A 22,281-nucleotide genomic window follows, 5' to 3' on the forward strand; every position below is an offset into this window, starting at 1 on the left:
ACTTTAATTTCAAAATTTGTCAAAGACATTATAGGAAAAGAAAATTACAGATCTAAATATGAAACAGGAAAATAATAAATGACCTCGAGGAAAACTTAGAAGCCATCTTCATGAAGTGAGTAGACAAAGAGTTCTTAAACAGGAAATTAAAAAGTACTGACCATAAAACAAAAGTTAATAAAGTAGACTATATTAAAATAAAGAACTTTTGTTCATCAAAAGACATCACTAAGAGGGTAAACAGGCAATCCGTAGAGTGGGAAAAGATATTCACAATCCATATACCTGACAAAAGATCTGTAGCCTAAATATATAAAGAACTTTCAGAAATAATTTAAAAAAGTTAAAAATTCTATAACGAGCAAAAGGCTCAAATGAACACTTTTTACTTCAGAAGACATACAAATTTTAAAAGGTTCTCAATTTCATAAATTTTCAGGGAAATTCAAGTTAAAACCACAATAAGATACTAATACATATGCAACAGAATGGTTAAAATTCAAAAAAATGGAAAACATCAAGTGCTGGTGAAAATGTGGAACAACTGGAATTCTCTTATATCTCTAATGGGAGTGTAAGTTGGTAAAAAAACACTTTGGAAAACTAAAGGCTAATATATGCACAACCTTGAACTCACGAACCGCACTCCTTGGTATACAATCAACTGAAATGCATATATATCTATGCATTATACAATATATAATATGTAATATATTATAATTACATAATTACATATAAACGTATATATTATATTACATATAATTATATATATTCAGTAAAAGATATGTACTAGACTGTTTATAGCAGCATAGTAGCCTCAAACTGAAAACTAACTAAATGACCAACAGAATAAATATATAATTTTTGGTGTATTCAAACAATGGAATACCATTTAGCAGTGAAAATGAACAAAGTAAAACTATATGCAATAGTACAGTTGACTCACACAAGCATAAGCCAGAAACGAAAAAAAAACAAAAAAAAAAAACTATAGTGTTTTTCCTTTATATAAAGAACAAATATATATGAAACTATATATGTTGTTAGAAGTTATGAGATTATTTACTCTTGGGGGTAGGAGAAATGTGAATGACAACCCCAGGTAGGGGTACAAAGGACGTTTCTAGAGTGTTAGTAACATGAACATGCTAATACTGTGAAAAGAGAGATGCATATTTTACTTCAATTAAACAATAGCAAGAATTACAAATACAGTTGGTCCCTGAACACGGGGGTTAGGGGCACCGACCATCCGTGCAGTTGAAAATCCCCTTATAACTTACAGTCGGCCCTCTATCCTCAGTTCAGCATCCATGGATTCAACTAACCGTGGGATCCTGTAGTACTGCAGTGTTTACTACTGAAAAGAATCTGCACGTCAGTGGACCCGAGCAGTTCAGAACTGTGCTGTTCAGGGTCAACTGTTCTATAGGAAACAGCAGTGTGTGAGAAATAAGCTATTTTTTTGAAGTCTGGATAAGCCTGTAATATAGTGCTACAACAGTAATATTTCTAGTTCTCCTTATCTTTAAGCAAATGTTCTCCACTATTCTTCTATTCTCAAGGAAAAGGCATTAATAGAGCAAGAGAGTTATTTCCCACCATATCTTAAGACTAGAAGACATCTGGAGTATTGCATTCATTTATGAGCATCAGTGACCATGAGGACCACAGGTAAACTGAAGCATCAGAAGAAAAGACAACCAAGATAGTGAAGGGGTTGCGTGGAAACCCATGTAACAAAAGCAAACTATGAAGGGACTGAAATGTTTAAAACCTAAAAGACTGAAAATATTAAAGTGTTAAAAAGCTGATTTTTAAAAAATCACATACTATCTAATAGCTCTACCTTTTTATTAAATGTTTTCTTACGGAATGCAACTAGTCCGAATCGCGGCAGCTAACACATTTCTGTGGAAGGAGGTCAGGTAGTTTGTTCAAATGAAGAGGTTTCCTAATATAAATCATTTGAAGTCTGATACTATTTACATTTCTTCTTGTCTCTTGAAATGCCTGACATCATGTTCTAACAAAGCAACCACATAATTAGTGTAACTAGTTTTAGTGAACAATACAGTGTTCTCTTCAAACAAATATAAGTTCTAAACAGTAAGAATTATACCTTCAGCCTGTGAAAGCGAACAATATCTCCATTTTTATAAATCATTGGAAGGGCTTCATAATTTCCACTAAAGAACAGGCAGGTTAACTTTACATGCGTCTGGTCCACAATTGTTACAACTGAGCAATAATCTGGAAAACACAAAAATATTTTACCTGACTTTTCGTATTTCAAAGCATTTGACAAAATAATACTGAGTTCAAAACACCAAACATTATTCTTCCCTTTAATTAAGTCTTCTAAGAATAGGATCAAAACATAAAGAAATTTTCTTGTCTCTCAAAATGCACTGCCAAATTATTTTGCAAAAGTGTTCTACAAAAATTCATTTTAGAAAGTTTAATGAAACAAAAATAAAAACCGTACTTAATATAAATTGTCTGGAGGTGTAATAACTTTATTACCTCAAAGTTTAGAAACCATGAAGCAGATAAACATATTCAAATAATATAATTTCTAAAATAAACACAATTAAATTTAGAGTGAAAGCAAAAAACTAGAAGATATTTGCAGCAAATGTGATGAAGAGTCAATATACTGTATAAAGATACTATGAAAACTGGTTATAAAACCCAGATTTTACAGTAAATATGAAAGGCAAATGAACAAACAACTCATAGAAAACTATATAAGAACAACTCAAAAGGGAAAATGATGATTTGCTAGTTATCTATAAAAGGTTACACATTAGAATGAGAGCAATTTTATATAATTTAAGCTGGCAGGAAAAAAAAAATTTAATGATAGTTGGGTTGCCATGAAAACAAGTAACTTCAATCACTGGTGGCAGCAAAAACTGTAATAGATGCTACCTTTTAATATACATGTTTCAGAAAATTGCACACTGAGAGTTATGTGTTGACTTCCTTCCTTCTCAGTAATATACTTGGGGCAGTATAGACATAGAAAAGGATAAACCCAGAACAGTGAAGGGAGAGGAGAGGAGAGGGGAGTGAAGGAGAGGGAGAGAAGATATCAACATATTTCAGGAAGTTGGGAAAGTAAATGGTTAAGGGATCAAATGGACAGAGGAGGATGCATCCAGAAGATACTCTAAAGTAGCTACAGCAAAGATGGGAGCCGTTGGGATTAAGGGTGACAGTGAAAAATAGAGCCAAAATCAGGGCTCATGAAAAGTTTACACATAGAACAACTTTCAATGAGCACCCATCCTAACCCTCACTCCCCTTGAAAATAACTTCAGGTAGGCAGGTAGGGTATCTCAGTCTTTAACACCAAGCCCTTCCTGGAACACAGGCTGCTTTCCAAGGAAGTTTCACTGATAGACCAGGAAGTAGTAAGGCTTCTAATGAGGGTGTTAGCACCCAGAATAAATCCATCTGCATTATCACATTAGGGGGTCTACAGTCAGAAGGCTCTCTTCCCACCCACCTTAGACTGACACTTTCAATCAATGTGCCCTATGTAAGTACTATTTGTCTCTGTCAGACTGTTAGATTTCCCATTCAAAAAAAGAGATCCAGTTGAAAAAACAAACTCATTATACACAATGCAAAGGAAACAAATGTCTACAACCTAAAATAAACCATACCTACATTTGTAAATTTGTAAACAGTAAACCATTACCAGACACAGAACAACAATGGATAGAAGGAAGGACACTGGGGAGGGGAGGAGGTGGAGGAGAAGAGAGGAGGAGTGGCGAGAAAGGGGGAAGGAATGGGGGAAGTGGGGAGAGAGGAAAGGAGAGGGGAGAGGAATGGAGGGCAAGAGGAGAAAGAGAAACCTGATTCTGTGAGGAGGGGACAATAATCAATTCAGAGAACATAAAAAACTTTAAAAACAAAACCTTAATAAGCATCTTCAAAAAGAGTAAAAAGATACTACATCTTTGTCTCTTGATATACAGGATCTACTGGACCCAATTTAGTTTTGGAGTTTCCATTTTCAGTAGTTTTAACTATTTGTAAGGAGTGTTACTTCAGGACATTTTTTTTTTTTTTCTTTCTTAGCAGTCTTCCAAAGATTAAAGATAAATTTTACTGATTTTTTAATAGAATAAAACACATTCTTCTTGTGATGATCATATGGCTCTATTGTACCCTTTTATAAATCTAAGATACATTACAGAATCTTAGTCATCTATTTTCCTTTATCTCAAAATATTTTGCTATTTCATTATCCTATAAATTATTTCATCATTATTCCTATCTACGCTTTAAAAAGACTAAATTAATTTTTAAAATGGGAAAATGAGAAACTTGCCTAGAGGAAGTGATGCAAGAGTGAAATTAATCATCCCTACTGCACTGCGCCGCTGCTCAATGTGTTATAACACCTTTCAAGAAGATATAAACCAAGTTTGAAAACTATCTTTGAAGTTTCTTCTTCAGCTTTAAGAATTCAGTTAAGAATTCAGAACTGAAATTTTTTTGCCAATAGTCACAGAGAAGAAGATTGACCGAAGAAGTCCTTTACTCATTATTAGATGGACCAGAAGTTGAATGCAAAGACAGGTAGCAGCGCGTTAGACACTATGGATAACGATGAATGTACTTTGAATAAAACACAAATGCTCTGAAGGTTTTAAGTTTCATACAATTTCATGACAGATTAAACACAAGGGCAAAGAGATCACTAATCTAATGAAACTCAATTCAGGTACACATGATCAAACTTGGTGTCTTTACATTTTTGTTTCCTGGCAGCTTCTGCAAGATCACGTATCACAGATTTATTTGTAATAGAATACACAAACTCACATTTCATATTTATACCAGAGAACGATTTACTACTTATAGTGTTATTTTAAGCTGCAGTGATTCTAGATTACTCCTTTCACTTTAAATGCTTCACAGTGAGCCACTTTTGTAAACTGGGGTTATGATACACCAAGAAAGCTGCAAATTTAGCAGGCATAAATAACAATAGCTGAATTTAAATGTTAGCCAGGATGAAATGACAGAGACCAGTCTTTGTAGCATGTACATGACATTGAAGAATAGAGGGACTTCCCTGGTGGCGCAGTGGTTAAGAATCCGCCTGCCAATGAAGGGGACACGGGTTCGAGCCCTGGTCCAGGAAGATTGCACATGTCGCAGAGCAACTAAACCCGTGCACCACAAATACTGAGCCTGTGCTCTAGAGCCCGCGAGACACAACTACTGAGCCCACGTGCCACAGCTATTGAAGCTGGCGCACCTAGAGCTCAAGCTCCGAAATGAGAGAGGCCACCGCAATGAGAGGCCTACACACCGCAAGGAAGAGTAGCCCCCGCTTGCCGCAACTGGAGAAAGCCCACGCGCAACAGTGAAGACCCAACGCAGTCAAAAATAAGTAAATAAATCTATATTAAAAAAAAAAAGAATGGAATAACTGGGAAAAACAAACAAACAAACAAAACCTGGGGCTTTAGTTAAAAAAAAAAAAAAAATCAGGCTTAACCTAAATTTCAAAATATTGAAAACTGTCTCATGGTTTCGTTTTTCCGGGAAAATGCCAGCCTTCCCAAAGATGACTTGATAGATTGCAAAGGACTCCAGATGACACTTTGAGAAACACTGTGTAGGCCCACTGTCTAGAGGGTCTAATATAGGGTCGCCATTAGCTTTTGCAGTATCTTTGTGCAGATTTAGAAAAAGACTCCTCTTTCTTAAATAGAAATGCTGTACAACTTAGACAGCTTTACAGAGGAACTTTACTGAGCCCAAGAGAGTAGCAGCCTTGGCACATACATTCTGGCCTTTTTATACAAACCCTCAGAAACAGGGACACATGTGCCACCTGCAATGCACACATTCCTTCTCGAGGCCCTTCCTCCTTCCCACTCCCCTTGAAGTGTCTGTGTCAGGTTCCGAGTTAGGGTGGCCAGGGACTGCTGAGAGAGGGAAGTGACTGCAGGGGATTGTCCAGAGAGCAACACAACAGGCGTGTGTGCCAGGGTGTGTATGTGCATGCTCAGAATTCTGACTGGGTCAAAGGGATGGCTCTACGTGCTGGTGTAGATTTATGCAGAGGAGGGCACTCCCCAGCTGCAATAGGACTTGGCCTGAAATCTACACAGGTGTGCTTTCATCTAAGTGACTCCATGTGGATGAAAATGGTATCTCCTTAGACGGTGCACACTTGTGCACTGCATACCTGAACTATCATATGTTAAGTCTCTGTTCCTTTCTTTCTCTTTCATCGGAAGTACTACCGATGACTTTTCCCAAGTGCAAGCCAAAGAGACTCACCTGGTGCTCAAATCCTTTTATAAAGTAAGATTTTATTAACAAAGAAAGAAAAAAGAGAATCTTTCCATAGAGCAAGAGTTCCGTGAAAGCAAAAAACATCTATACTGCATATATATATAGAGTGACAAAATACTGAGAATTTGTAGGCAAATAAGACAATTCAGTAAGGATCTTAACAGTGGTGGCAGTGGAGTGAATGTTATGCAACAGCAGAATCACCATAGATACTAACTATAGGTGAATGACCAAGCTTGCATAGTTTGAATAAACCTCTCTAGAATTTAAATCTCCGTAGGAATTCCCTCCACCACCCTAGAATGCCAAATATCTCAGTGCTGGTTAGAATTTTGTATTTTAGCAGCAAGGAACCCTACTTAGTCTCTGCTTTACTATTTTCCAATCCAATTAAAAAAATTTTTTTACATAAGTTAAACTAAAATTTTTTGAGTGTCTACCTAGTGCTAGATATAGCTACTATTCAGGAAGAATATTAAATGAACAAGGCATGGCACCTTCTCCTATGAAGTTTACATTTTCCTTTTATTGATTTACATCCTTAAAAACTAATGCTATAATCTCAGCTTGTGTGTTATTTTATATGCCAACATTTGCTGGTATATAGAGTTTATACTCCTTGTACATGTAATGACTCATCACAGTAAAGGCAGAATTAATGATCCAGATGACATTTTCTAGAATAACTGGAAACTGACATTTAAGCTTGGCACTGGATAAATAGACAGCCTTAAGACGGCCCTGGATCCTTGGTGAGCAGTACAATAAGCATTCATATTTTAGAAAAGTGGTGAAAACAAAAGGTTTTATAAATTTCACACCCAACCTTGCAGTTCAAAACACAAGAGACCTTAAATTAAATTTCATACCATGACTGAAGTTTAATCAGAGTCTGAAATTATGTTTAATGTTAAAGAATATATTATGGTAAAAGATATTTACAGTCCTAAATACAGTTTGGGGTTATCAAATAATGATTAATAATGTGCAAAATGTCAATATTCTAAATGAATTTATAGAAATGGAATAATCCACTTTACTTCTCAGACAGAAAACAAAACAAAAATACAGTACTTATGTTAGCAAGATATCTTATTCCCAGGCCTATAACTAGGCAGAAATTACATTATTTAGCAGTCAGCAATTACTGAGGGCTTACTATATGTCAGGTAGTGTGCTAAGCAATTTATATGCATTATCTCCCTGAATTCTTAGATAGTTGTATGTAACAGTTTACAAACGAGAGAACTTAGTTTCTTAAAAATTCTAGGCAAGGTATCCAAGTGTGAATGTCTTATAGGTCACATATAACTCAGCATATCTGACTCCTGTTTCTTCATTTAACCAGAACACCACACTGTCTCCATGTTGCATGCTTTTTAAAACATCAATAACAATCCCAAAGAAAGTAAAATATTATGCTTAAAACTGTGATGGAGGGTTGAGAGTTTTCCTAAGTAGGTAAAATTATACTGTATCTTAACTCTGTATTATTTACTATTTCATGCATTTATCTTGAAACATACTAAAGGAGAGTTCATTACTGAAGAATAACATATCATTATAATGAAACTTTACCTATAATTTACTCCAGAGGCATCACAGAAACCCCACAAACACCATAGAAAGATTCTACAATAATTCATTCTTATGAGGCTTATATGCATTTGTACATTCTTGTAATAATTATTTTTTGACTCATAAACTGAAAGAATAAAAGAAGAAAAGGAGACAAAAAAGAGTATCTCCTGAGGTATCTGAACAAGAGTTAAATCCTAGTGGAAAGACAAAAGCAATAAAAGAAGATGTATGTTTAAGGCTACTTAAAGAGGAGTTAACTGAATTGTGAGTGTAAGAGGACAAAGGAGAGAGCACAGTATTATAAATCGTGAATTGGCAAACTATGGTCCATAGCCAAATCCATCCCACCACTGGTTTATTATCTTTACAAAGCATTCAACTTAAGTTTTCCAAAAAAAGTCTTTTCACATTCATATTCATTTGGTTGTATAAGATTTAATGAAATTACTTGATGAGAATAACCAGTAAAAGGAGTACAAAGAGATTTGGGAACAAAATTGTAAGAATGCAATTCTTTGGAGAACACAGTTCCACTAGCGGGAGCGGAAATGAGCAGGCGCATCAGGGCTAGGCAATTCCCAGTCACCAATTCCTAGCTATGAAAGCTTGGGATGACAAAAGCATCAGTAACAGTGTTTTACAGATGGAGTGTAGAACGTTTGTGCATTGTCAAATTAGATAAGAAGTTGCTTAAGAAAGTTTCTAATTTAAATAATAACTTAGCTGTAGGAAAACACCCAATGTGTCATGAAATAAATTACATATATTTACTGTGTAACAAAGACATATGTGTACATAGTAAATAATTTTCAGAACAGTGATTGTATATAGAAGATTTCTGAAGAATGCCAGAAGGAAAGTAGACACTCTTTAATCAGAAAACACAGAAAGGTAGGCTTCCAGATTTAGCATTACGTCTTCACAGTTCACAGCATCTATAACACACAGTAGCTGATCAACCATCTTTACTAAATTAATGCATGTCATTACCTACAGCAAATATACAGTACTTGCAAAAATTCTCCCTCTGAAGCCTACTGCAGACACTGAAAATCATTTAGCCTCTTTATGCCTCAAATTCCTTATCTAAAAAATGGGGAAAATAATAGTATTCACCTCATATGATTGTTAAAATTAAATAAGTAACTACATGTAAAGTATTTAAAATAGCACCTAGAACATGATTAAATGCTATGTATAAGAGGTGGCCAGTGGTGGTAGTAGCAGCAGCAGTAGCAACAGCAGCATTTCTATTACTGATAATTAATCATAACATTCTTTTCTAATGAACACAGACATGATCTTAGAATCTGTCTTAACGAAGTACATGAAGATACTTTGCCAAGATACAGTGCCAAACGGATCACAGTCAGAACATAAAATCAAAAGTATAGATGTAAGGGACTGCAAAGGAATTCCAATTTTAATTTCCACTGGAATCTCAATTAGTTGTTTTTAGATATGGTGCTATCAACCTTCCACAGAGAAATATCTTGTAGTTAACAAGAGCATCTCGTCCTCAAGAGAAATTTCATTTGGAACACAAAGAGTTTCTGAAAAAGCTATAAGGTGGAATATAGCACTAACCACTTATTCAAAAATTACAATGTTGAAGATAATATAGAACAATTTTAATGGATCAAAATGGTAATCAAGGGCCAAGAAGATCTAATACCTCACTTAAAAATTAGGATAAAGAAGTTCACTGTGTCAGCTTGAAGAAATGTTCAAGTTCCTGTAGGGTAACAGTTCTCAAAGTTTGGTCTGCAAACCACTGGGGGGCTCCAAGATATTTTTATGGGGTCCATAAATTCAAACCTATTTTCATAGTAATATTAAGATGTTATTTGCCTTTTCAATTGTGTTGACCTTTGGACTGATGGTATAGAAGCATTGGTGAGTAAAACTGCTGGTGTCTTGGCAAGAATCAAGGCAGTAGCCTCAAACTGTAGTAGTGGTCACTGTATCCTTCACCAACACACACTAACATTAAAACAAAAACCACAACAGTTTTACTAAAGAATAAGGCCATTCTTGATGAAGCATTAAAAATTTTTTATATTTGATCCTTGAGTACATGTCTTTTTAATATTTTACGTGGTGAAATGGGAAGCAAAATATTTCAAATGCTTACCAAAGTATGAAGGTCACCTTAAGGAAAAGCACTTGTGTGATTGTTTATGAGTTACACTAGCCACATTCTTTTCATGGAACAGCATTTTTATTTAAAAGGATGACTGACAGAAAAATTTTAGTTATTCAAGCTCTGGTATTTGTCAGATGTTTTTACAAAAATGAATGGAATTAATCTTTCAGTTCAAAGAAAACTGGCATTTTTTGCCAATGATAAAACCAAAGTTTTTAGGCTAAAATTACAATATTGGAAAAGTTCCATCTTCTACCATGATATTGATGGCTTCTCAATATTCAAAGACTTTTTACAATTTAATTTAATCTTATTTTTAACATCTTTATTGGAGTATAGTTGCTTTACAACGGTGTGTTAGTTTCTGCTGTATAACAAAGTGAATCAGCTATACATATACATACATCCCCATATCTCCTCCCTCTTGTGTCAAAGACTTTTCTGATAAAATTGACTGGTGACAGAAATAACTGTTATATTTTGGTATTGTATGATACTGTACAATGAAATGGGTCAACATATAGAAGATTTGCATACCTCAGGAAATGTTTTTTTTCAAATGACCTATGCACTACAAATCATGGATGATTTAAAGATCCATTCAAACTGCAAGATGGATCAATGGATTTTAATTCAATAGAATATGAAAGTTCATTGCTATGGTTTCAGATTCCTCATTGTAACCAACCTTTAAGAAGGTTATCAAAGAATATCCAAAATTACCTGAAGACTTTTATAAAAGTCCTCTTCCCTTTTCCAACTACATAGCTGTGTGAAGCCAGAAATTTTTATGTATCTCAACTGAAATAACATGTCGTAACAGACTGCTGAAGAGATAAGAGAACGCTGCTACTTTTATTTTTTAAAGATAAAAATGTCATCAAAAATGTGAAACGATACCACACTCCATATTTTTGGAAAATATATTTTTTCATTAAAAATGTTACTTATGTTTACAACAGACTATTTTTGGTTTAAATGAATTATTAAATGTCATTAAATATGTTAGTTTTTCACTTTTAATTTCCAGTATGTTTAAATATCTATAACTGTGATCCATAAAAATATAAGCTCCTTGAGATCCTGATAATTTTTAGGACTATAAAAAGCTTAAGAAGCACTGATTTAGGGCATCAACAATATTATACTTTCTGAAAGTGAAAATTCATAAAGTACTGCATTTTATATAGATCATTACAGAGACAAAGTCCCTTGCAATTCTACCATAATCAAAATTGCAAAGAAGTAAGAATTGGTCCTACCCCTTCCCAGTTCACAATAAATAAACAAAGGTAAAAAAATAGATACATATATGGATAGTGAATTGCTTGAAAGTGAAGCTCTATCAACCTTAATCTAGGTCGATAATCTCTAAGCTTGATTCTATGGAACAATAGTTTCAGCAAACAAGAATCAGAGTACATTAAAAAGGGTTCCATGTTCAAGTAATTCCAAGTAAAATTATGTTAAAAGTAAAGTTAAACAGATTCCTTTATTAAAACTTTTCAGAGGTGATAACGTGCTAATAATGCACCGTGAATCTCAAGAGCCAGATACAGTATGCAAAATTTCCCACTTTTTCGTGGAATGTTTCACAGAATTGGTATTTCTCTCACTGAAAATGCTTTGCTAAAAGCTTATGTAGCTTAGATCTCCAAGTTATTTTAAATGCAATATTACTGAGAAAACTAGAGAACTTACAGCCTCACTTGATGAAGAGGCAGACAGCTCTTCAGGACTACAGTTCCCTGTTGTCTTGGGACATTCTCTTCAGCAGTTCCTGCCTCCCCATTATCTACCTATCTCCTGGCAATCCACTGCTCTAGACTTTCTCTTTCTTGCCTTCTTATCTCCCTCTTTGTTATAACTTACAAGAGAGAGAGAAAAAAATAATCCTAAGAGTAAAATCCCATTTTGATGCTTCCTGATACCAAACCAATTGACAGTACTATGAAGGATAATAAATAAATCAATAAACCCTACTTTTGATCTTCGTTCTTTTCTCAACTTGGAGTGTTCTCCTATCTATAACTCTACATGAATCTTCTTTTCAGTTATATAAGTAATTGTGTGTGATGATACCAGTTTTTCAAAAGTATCACGTATACTGGAAATCAGAAGCCTGATGATTCGGCTAAAAACTGATGGATAGCTGCTAAGGTGGTGGTAGAGATTGGGGTGTATACATTCTGTTTATGATTAAATGATCAAAACTATTTCTAGTGTTGATAGAAATTCATTTGTATTTCTAAGTTCTTATTCTATTGCTGTTACATGCTCCCATTAATCTTTTGCTTAAATCTAACTTATATAATACATATAAATGACAATAAATCTTTCAAATATTTAGCATAAAATACGAGCTTTCTTATCATGACATTTCTGCAAAGCAGAGAATATGTATTCAGTTTATCATTCCACTCTAAAAATCAAACTCACTGTTTTTCAACTAGTAATAACATCCAAGCATATACACAAATCCTATGAAGTCCTGATACTGTTTTCCAAATAAAGCAAAATATTTCAAATTCCTAGAAGTAAAGAATTAAAAGTATAAAATAAATTATAAAATAATTATAAGAAATACTCCAATGCATAAGCTACTTTTCACTGGTTTCTCTATTTCAAACTCCTACTTTTTTTCTTAATTCTTTTCATTTTTTAACCAAAGAGAATTTTTTGTGTGTTTTCATTCAGGGAAGGGGAGATGGGAAGGTGAGGTAACATTAATATATCCCTACCCATTGTAATTCTGTGTTATGTTAACTCTTCCATAAAGCATTTCAGAAGTATTCACAACAAAGCTTAGGACTCTGCATCAATAAATTAAAATGTTTTGCCTTATTCAAGTAATTACAGCAGTGTATTTTATAAACATCTGGTGCAGTGACTAAGGGAAAGGGTACATAAATTGCACTCACAAATACTGCACACTGAAAAGATAAACTGAAAAATTATAAAATCCCCCTGTATGTACATTATTTCTCAGATTTGTTTTATTGCTCTATTTCCGCAGCTTAATTTTGGACTACTGTTATAATCTGGAATTATTTTTCCTACTCATATTTTGTTCTCCCCATACCAAATTACAAACACTTAAAACAGCATTCTTGAAATATGTCACTACTCTTAGCAAAGACATTTAGTGCTACCACATTATCTATGGATATTTCTGAGTTGTTAAAAAATGCTTATATGTAAATATATGTACAGATACGCAGATGTGTATATAGTTAGAGAACTACCAAATAAAAAACTACTTTCTTAACATCAAGGATTGTAAAAACAGAATTTAAAATTACCTCACTTGAAGTTTACTTCTTAGTATATTAAATCTAACTTTAAGTATTTTCTTTACAGGCATGCCCACACACACAATCAATTCAATTACTGAGCTGCAGGCCCAGACAGACTTACTGTAGCAATATTCTTCAAAATATCATCTACCTGCTACAAGGCAAGCTCTCTAGAATAGCATAACTAAACATGAGGAAATTCTCAGAGTCTCCTAAGGTTATCTATAAAATAATGAGGAGTTCCAAAATAAAATTTTATATGCATATTTTATATACAGATTTTTGGGTTTAGATATGTATATAGTTATAAAAGAAGGAAACAAAAATTCAGATTCAAGAAACAAGTGGCATTTAAAAAAATCTGTCCAATAATTTGCTCTCAAGAACAATAAAGAAGTAATATAAATGAAATATTAAATAGCTTTCAGCTTTCAGGTAATTTCACAAATTACCATTAGATTCATGACATAACTGGAAACCAAGCTACTCATTTTAACAAATACTAACAAGGCAAACTGCTAGAATAAGTTTTATTTAACTGCTCCAAAGACGTAAAGTGTTTCACCAAGTAAGTAAATAATCCTTCAATAATGACTACATAAAATGATAAAAATATTTATTTTCCCCGTGCCTCATTTTTTACTCATTCCCAAATGAAATGAAAGAAAAATCACCTTGTGAAGTTAGAGTCAACTTACAAATTAATATTTTAATAATAAAGTTACAAAACTAAGAGGTAATTTAAGTCTACTTTCTTGATAGCCTGTATCAGCAGGGAAGGTAGGGAGAGTAGAGAGACATTTAATAAATCAGTATTCTTTCTTAGTTTATCTAAATAACAACCTCTAAAAATACATATTTAAACTTTGATAAAGAACTGACTTTAAAGCTTCAGTAAGACTTCATGTTTAAACGGTTGACAAAGTATTTTAACTACTTTAACACTTAGGTAATACTTCATTTAACTTGATGTAAATCTAGAAAAGGTAACAAATGATAAATTAAGCCCTACATTCTGCGATCTTTAGCAATTCACCTAATTTCCTCAGTATGATTAAGTGTAAATTGCCCTGGAGTCTTATTATAAGGGAAAGCTGGTAGTTCATCTAAGTAATGTCTTTAATCAAAGAAGCATGCATGCATGCTTGCTTATATAATTATATAATCCACAAAAAAATTCCTCCATGAAAGTTGCTTCACCACCTTTTTATCTACTAGGGCACTGTTGTTTTTATTTATTTATTTTTTTGAGGTAATTTGGCATTTATTTATTGAAAGTAAATTGAAATTCTATTTTGTTATATTATATATTATTACAACAAGTGCTGTTCTTCACTGAGGCAATCTGCCATTGATTTTCTAACTATGTTTTCTACATATCCAATTCAAGATTTGAAAATTAAAATAATATTTACCTTACAAAGAATTCACATATCTATTAATAGCTACTGCAACTGGCTCTTACCACATTACAGGTACAGTTGCATATGTTACTTCAATTGTTACAGCAAATTCCATGAGAGACCATGACCATCATCATCTCCATTTTCAGATAAACAAATTAAGCAAGAGAAGCAGTGTAAGTTGTCTATGGTAAAACAACTAAAAATTTCTCTTAAGCTTATGGTGTAGAGTGTTGTTGTTTTTAAACCAATCAGTACTTCACCAACAGTTTTCCATTTGTATAAAAGTTTATTATTGAAATACTAAAGTAAAAGCCGTGAAGGCAAATCACTGAACTAAGGCAACACTATATGCTACAATCTTACTTGTTTACAAGGATACTTGCTATACAATACACATATAACAGCACTCTCTTTATTATGCTGGTATGAGGTTAACATAATTTCCACTCATGTTTTTATAATATTGAAAAAGATCATGGGAGGCAGGAAAGAGAAGCGTAAATAGTATGATAGAGATATAGGTTCTAATATATAGATATATATACATGCACACACAGATGAGATAGGTAGGTAGATATATTTATGAGTTCATAAATGTTATTCTGAAATTACACCTGGGGGAGTTTTCCTCTTATGTTTTACTCTATGTATTGGGCAACCATAGGTCATAGATGGTATACCTAGGTGTAAGGATTTCAACTAAGACTAGCAATGGTCTTTATCTTCACAGAGTTTGTGTTTAAAATAAGGGAGACAAAACAATAAGATTAATTTTTAAAATAACTATAAAAGTGTATTGATATTCATTAATAAAAAGGAATAAACTATTGATACATGCTACAACATGGAACCTCAAAATCATTACGCTAAGTGAAAGAAACCAGAAGCAAAGTGAGCCTATCTATATGAAGTGTCCAGAAAGGTACAGAGATAGAAAGCAAATTAACGGTTGCCTAGGACTGGGGATGGGAATGAGGACTGACTGCAAACAGAATGGAGATCTTTTTGTATGGTGTTGCTTGCTCACGGCCATAAAAATGAAATTCACTCTTCGTGGTTGAATCAGTTAGCATCAATCATACAAATGTCAGCATATGAAGTCTTGCTGATATCTTCTGTTAACTATGAGCTCCTCATCCATTTGATTTGACATTAAAAATTATATCTTTTTAAATCATCATTTTAATTGTAACTTGGGAGCAAATATAAACACATGTGCTGTACCGTCTGAATCCTTCTTAAAATTTGACAAAAACCATAACCATGAATGAGATCAGCGGTCAGCAAACTATGGCCTGTGGGCCAGCTGACTTCTGTAAAATCAAGTTTTATTGCTACACATTCATTTACACATTGTCTATGGCTGTTTTCATGCTACAAGGCACAACTGAGTAGTTGTGACAGAGACTACCTGTCCTGCAAAGCCTAAAATGTACCCTATCCAGTGCCTTAAGAAAAAAATCCAACTCTTAAACTAGATTAATGGTGGACATACAAAAAGGATACTGGAAATAAAGGACTAAGAGCATAATACTCTGAAACAGGAAAAGAAACTAAAGTACACTACAATGTCTTTATTTAATACTTAATCTTTCAAGAACTCAATTTTTCAAAGTAATGGTTCTAGTATGTGAACAGCCCAGCATCAAATGCAGTAATATTTACATGACCAATTTAAGAAATTTCAAGATGAACTTAGTATAGAAGATAAAAGATCATGATATTCAAAGCAACTCAACAATTATTTCTGATAAGAAAAACTGCCTACAAGAAAAAAAGTACTCAAAAAGACTGTCAATTCCACTCCTAGGTATATACCTAAGAGAAATGAAAACATATGCCCCCACAAAAACATATATATGAATGTACATAGCAGCATTATTTGTAACACCAAAAAACAGAAAGAACCTAAATGTCCATCAAGTGACGAATGGATAAATAAAACGTGGTCCATCCATGCAATGGGATACTTTTCAGTAACAAAGAGAAATGAAGTACTGATACATACCACAACATGGATGAACCTTGAGAACATGCTAAGTGAAAGAAACGAGTCACAAACTATCAGATATTATGATTCCATTAATATGAATAGTCTAGAATAAGCAATCTGTAGACAGAAACAGGATTAATCGTTGCCTAGGGCTGGGAGGAATACGGGGAGTTTGGGGGCTAAGAGATGCAGAGTTTCTTCCGGAGGACATGAAAATGTTCTACAATTGACTGTGGTGGTAGATGCACAACCCCATGAATATACTAAAGCTACTGAACTGTATCCTTTAAATGAGTAAATTAGATGTGAATTAAATCTCAGTAAAGCTGTTTTTAAAAAAAGGGACTATAAGTATCTGGTGAAACAGCTGCTTTAAGGCACTAAATGTATGTATTACAGTTTAAGTGCCATGTAATTTATAGATATTATTTATCTTCCTTGTTCACATTTTTCTTTCAGCTCTTACGTACTACTAAACCTATTCTTAATCACAACCAAACTCTCCTCAAATTTCAAAGAGGAAGTTACTAGTACTGCTACCAATTAGATTATTATCCTAGGAATACTCCCCAACTAAGCCACCTGACATTTGTTTTGCTGATTCTAAGACTCATAAAATTGGGCTTCAAGCTTCATATTGATGAGCAACAGCCAGGAATGCCCACAAAGAAGTGGCATTCCTGAACAGTGTATGATACTGCGAGCTGGTAACTGGCAAAATATGTGACTTGTTTAAAAGCCTTTTGGAACAGGAGAAAGCATGACCAGTGTCACTTCCAAGTTTCCACATCTATAAAATAGAGGCGATGCAACACCACGCTTAGGGTATTTTGTAAAGCATAAACGATAATCATATGAAAGACATCACAGAATTTAGTAAATAAGAGTTGCAATGTTATTATTTAGATGGCCATGCCCCTGAAGAATGCAGGCAATAAAAATTTTACAGAACAAAAGGGTCAACCTCTGTGGTTCACGAACAGAGGTATTATAATACCTCTAAACTCTTTTTATTCTTAATTTTATATTAAAAAATTTCACTAGCTGGAGATGGGAGTGAAATTAGTCTCTCAGTGGAAAGAGAGAGTCTTCTTCATGACTTTAGAGCCTTATATGGTTTAAAAGTGGCAAGAGGTTCAATTATTCAAAGATCAACTCTATTGTGGAAATAGGACAATTAATAACATATGCAGCAGAACTTCACTATACTGGACTAGATATAGCAATGCTTAGCATTTATATGCATTTGAGCTTTCAAACAATTTCACAATAAATTTATAAACATGAACTTAATATAACGTCATTTTATTTAAGTCTACTACACTTCAGCTTCATTTAAAGGAAAATTTAAAAGCTATGTAAGTATCTCAAATATACAGCATATTATACTTCCAAAAGAAAACTGACACTTGTAGAAATAAAAGTACTATGATTAATGTATAAATAAGGAAAATAATTTAAAGTAATAATAATAAAAGTTAAAATGAGAGGTGAACTACTTTAACTTCTAACATATTCCTTTATAAGCTAAAACTCATTACACCTCTTCATTAAAATCCAAGCACTAGGACAAGTGACTAGTTCCGCTAGTGAATTAAATGTTATTTTATGAATTTTATATTCATTCTATTAAGTATTGATAAATTATTAATAATACGTACGTTTAACATTTATCTTACAAAATGCACTAGGGATATATTACACACACACACACACACACACACACACCCCTTTAAGAACCTGACACCATTTATTCTAGCTGTAGGAAAAAAAAAATCACAACTTATGGTAGAGTTTCATATAAATCCTAATCTGATTTCAAATATTTTAAAATCCTGATACCAGTATGTATATGGCAAATGCACCCAATATATTCCTGTAAGGCTTAAAAGCGTACTAAAATGATGAATGAAGAAACAAAAAAACTGAGATTAACAAGCAAACTATATTATTACACAGTAAATCAGAATTGAGGATAAAGAATCCTACCAACCCAAACATCCTCAAAAATTCATGTAGACATTGTAGCAAATACTCTGCCTAATGATTAAAAATTGGGCAACATCTAAATAGTCCTCCTTGTTTTTGAGGAGACCTATTGCAGGTCACATACTGGGAGAAGAAAATTCACCTCAGGCTCTCTGTTAGGTGTTGCTCCTTATATGGATCCTTATATAGAGGTATAGAAATTATACATGATTTAAACATGACATTTTTAATAAATGATTTTGAAACAAGGCAGTTACCAACAAAAAGTGAGATCATTGCACACTATATAAAAAACAAAATTCCAGGCAATACATGTAGTTTTAAAAAATATATAATAATAATTTTAAGGAAATATAGGGTAATATTTTTCAGATCTTCTAATAGGTAAGCCTTTCCAAACAAACAAATTATGACTCCACAAGCATTTTAAACATTTAAATTTCAAAAACTACCAGCACAAAACTAAAATGCTGTGAAAAGCATCTGTAACATAATGACAAAAAAGAGATTATCATTAATATATAAGAAGCTGCCAGAAACCACTACAAAAGGACAAACAAGCAAACTGAAAAATAAGGAAGAGAATATATTTTGATTTTCTTAATTGCTATGTAAAGATGGGAGGGAAACTAATATACTGAAGTAGAAGAAAATCCTAACAATGCAGATGGAAATCAAAGTAATTTGTAACTCGAAAGTAATTTTTGTGAACCTAAATATTACTAGAATCCATTTGACCTGAGAAGTAATGTAACAAAGCATTCCACTGATAGCCACTTAAGATATATTTGTAATAATTCTGAACACACAATCTTTCAAAGACAAATTGCCAACTACATGACAGCTATAGCATATAAATAAAGCTGATTGCATATATAACCAATACAATCTGAACAAGCCAGTTTTACCACATATGGAAACCATAAAATATAGAATCAAAAAAAAAATTCTTCAAGAATATAAACAAAATGTACACCACAAAAGTATCATAGGTCCTTAATAATGATCCCTAAAAAAAGACTGCTACAAGAGCATAAAATTATGCATCAATATATTGCTGACATTCTATTGCTTAAAACTATATTTAAGTCAACTGCTTCAGCACTAGTTCACATTTTCATTATAAATCTGACAACTTTCGTTGCTATTTTCAAACTCTGGAATGTTGGCCTCTTCTTCCTCATCTATCAAAATCCAATTTACCCTTTAAAGTTCAGCTAAAATGCTACATCTCTTAGAAGCTTTTCTCCTGTTAGCATTAATCTCTCCATTCCTACTCGGAAAGCACTTTGCTTATTCCTTTAGTCACAGCATACAACTGTGCCTTCTATTGGCTAGCTGATTACATTTGGGTCTCCCTCGCTTGTAAACTCTCTGAGAGTTATTTTATCTATGGACAACAATCTATGAGTCTATAGAAAACAACTAAGTACAGTACAATGCTACACAAGGCTAGCAAACACATTTTTTAATTTAATGAATAAAAGAATAAAACACGAGTGTCAAGAAAAAAATGGGAAAACAGTACTGATTTTATGATTCATGAAAATAATTCAAATTAAAAAACTCATGAAACGTAAGGGTAACATCCTAAATAAGCAGGTTAATAATTTTTTAGAGGAAAAGGTCATGAGAGACAGATTCTTAGGATATGGATAGGAAGCCAGATAGAAGCCTCAAGCTTCATCAAAGAAGTCATTCTTGAATATAAGAAAGCAAGCCATACAAAGTTTCAGTGACGGGGAAGAAAGATCTTTCTTCACCTTCTTTCTCCAAGTGGAAACCTACTTCCTACTGGCACAGACAGAATAGCTGGAAAACAGTGCTGAAGAGAGGCTGAGCTCACCTTTCCAAATCCTTAAAGAGATAAGTGATGACTAGCTGTGCCCCGGATGCCCTCCATTCCTGAAAGCAAGACAGCCAAGCCCTTGAAGATTCTTACCTCACTCAACTAGATATTATCATTTTTTAGCTCTTGGGAAATGGAAAACTCTGCCTGCCCACAACCTGCATCTTATGTAAAAGGTAAATCCATCATTCAACTTTAAAATACACATTCAAAAAGCATGGTACATTTTACAGCGAAGATTCTGCCTTACATAGTCAACAATAAAATGGACAAATAGAGTTTTACAAATTGGGGAAAGACTAAAATCAAAGTGAAATCATGAATAATTATAATCATTGTATTATAATGGTTATCTGCTCAACTACGGACTTTAATTTCTTGAGGGTGGAAACAATTACATAAATCTTTGAACGTCTCATGTCTATAAAATATAACACTGGCACATAGAAAGTTCTCAATAAATGTTTGTTGAATAAATGAACAAATGAGCAAACTGAAAAGCAAAACTGTGTATTTATTTATTTTGTTTTAAATGCCATACATTAAACCAAAATGTATGTTGTAGTTTTGATATTAACTGAATAGTCAAATAAGTGAGTATGAACATACCACAGATCAGGATTTTGCAATCTGAGGCTCAGAGGCAGCAGGGAATGAACGTTGATATTGTATATTTAAGTCTTTAAGCATGCATGTGAATTTTTCTAGGACAGGCTCTATAACTGTCATCACATTTTCAGAAAGGTGTAGGACTACAAAAGGGTCAAAAATTCTAAAGATGTGTTATCAATTTTAAAAAATAAAAAATATAATTAAATGTTACATACAATTTTATGTTGTACTAGATGTTTTAATCTCCCTTTGATGAATCAGAAAGGCTCCTGGATCTTATGGAGTACCAATAAGTCATTAATCATTCAGTAATTAATAAATTCTTTTTCAACCATTTTAATGTAGAATATGTGGGAGTTAATTATTATACTTTAAGAAATTAAAAGACACTAACTACATAATCATTAATAGGCAACCAATATTACTCAGGCAAAACAAAAATATTCAAACAATTATGCTACATAACATTAATGCATAAATGGCAAGTCATTCTCATAAGTGAAAACAGTATTTTCACACAGCCAAAATTAGTAATCCAGAGTTAGCTGGAATGTTTAACAGAACATGAAAAGAAAAAATCCTAGGGCTCTATATCCTAGCACTCTATCCTAAGAACTAAAAGTAAGGTAAACAGATAGGGGCTCTTAGAAATCCAATGTTTTGGATACAATTTTAGTAATTTGATTATAATGCTCAGTAAGTAGCTAAAACAGGTGTCCTTTTTCTAAGAAACTGAATAGCAGAAGTCTGCTTGTAGAAACACTGTAACATCCAAAACTGTTCAGTTTAACCAAGCTGCTTTTCTAATATTGAGAATTTTTGATGGGAGGAGGTGTGAAAATAGTTTAGCAACATAAAGCATTCCTGAGGAAAGAAAGCTAGGGAGCCACAGGTGATGTGCCACATTATGTGACACAAAAAGGCTGAGACCTCTAGGGTCTCAAAGTTGGACAGAGAAGAAAATTAAAAAAGAGGTGAACAGTAAAAACTGATGATATGAATACTCTGGCTATTCTCTTCTTTCCTCTGGACTCAAATATTAGGAAGAATAAGCACAAACAGGGTTCTCTCTACTC

General features: G+C 33.3%; 1 protein-coding gene across 5 annotated transcripts in view; it reads right to left on the bottom strand.

The window, feature by feature from the left end:
- POT1 (protection of telomeres 1) overlaps positions 1-22,281 on the bottom strand; it is an 82,178-nt gene that overhangs the window by 34,895 nt on the left and 25,002 nt on the right. For all 5 annotated transcript variants that reach the window (XM_082400029.1, XM_082400028.1, XM_082400030.1 and 2 more), the window contains one exon: positions 2,123-2,253. In XM_082400029.1, the coding sequence (XP_082256155.1) occupies positions 2,123-2,253 (131 nt within the window). The remainder of the gene's footprint in view (positions 1-2,122; positions 2,254-22,281) is intronic.

This window comes from Balaenoptera borealis (genome assembly GCF_965194805.1).
Source record: "Balaenoptera borealis genome assembly, chromosome: 7".
Lineage (NCBI taxonomy): Eukaryota > Metazoa > Chordata > Mammalia > Artiodactyla > Balaenopteridae > Balaenoptera > Balaenoptera borealis.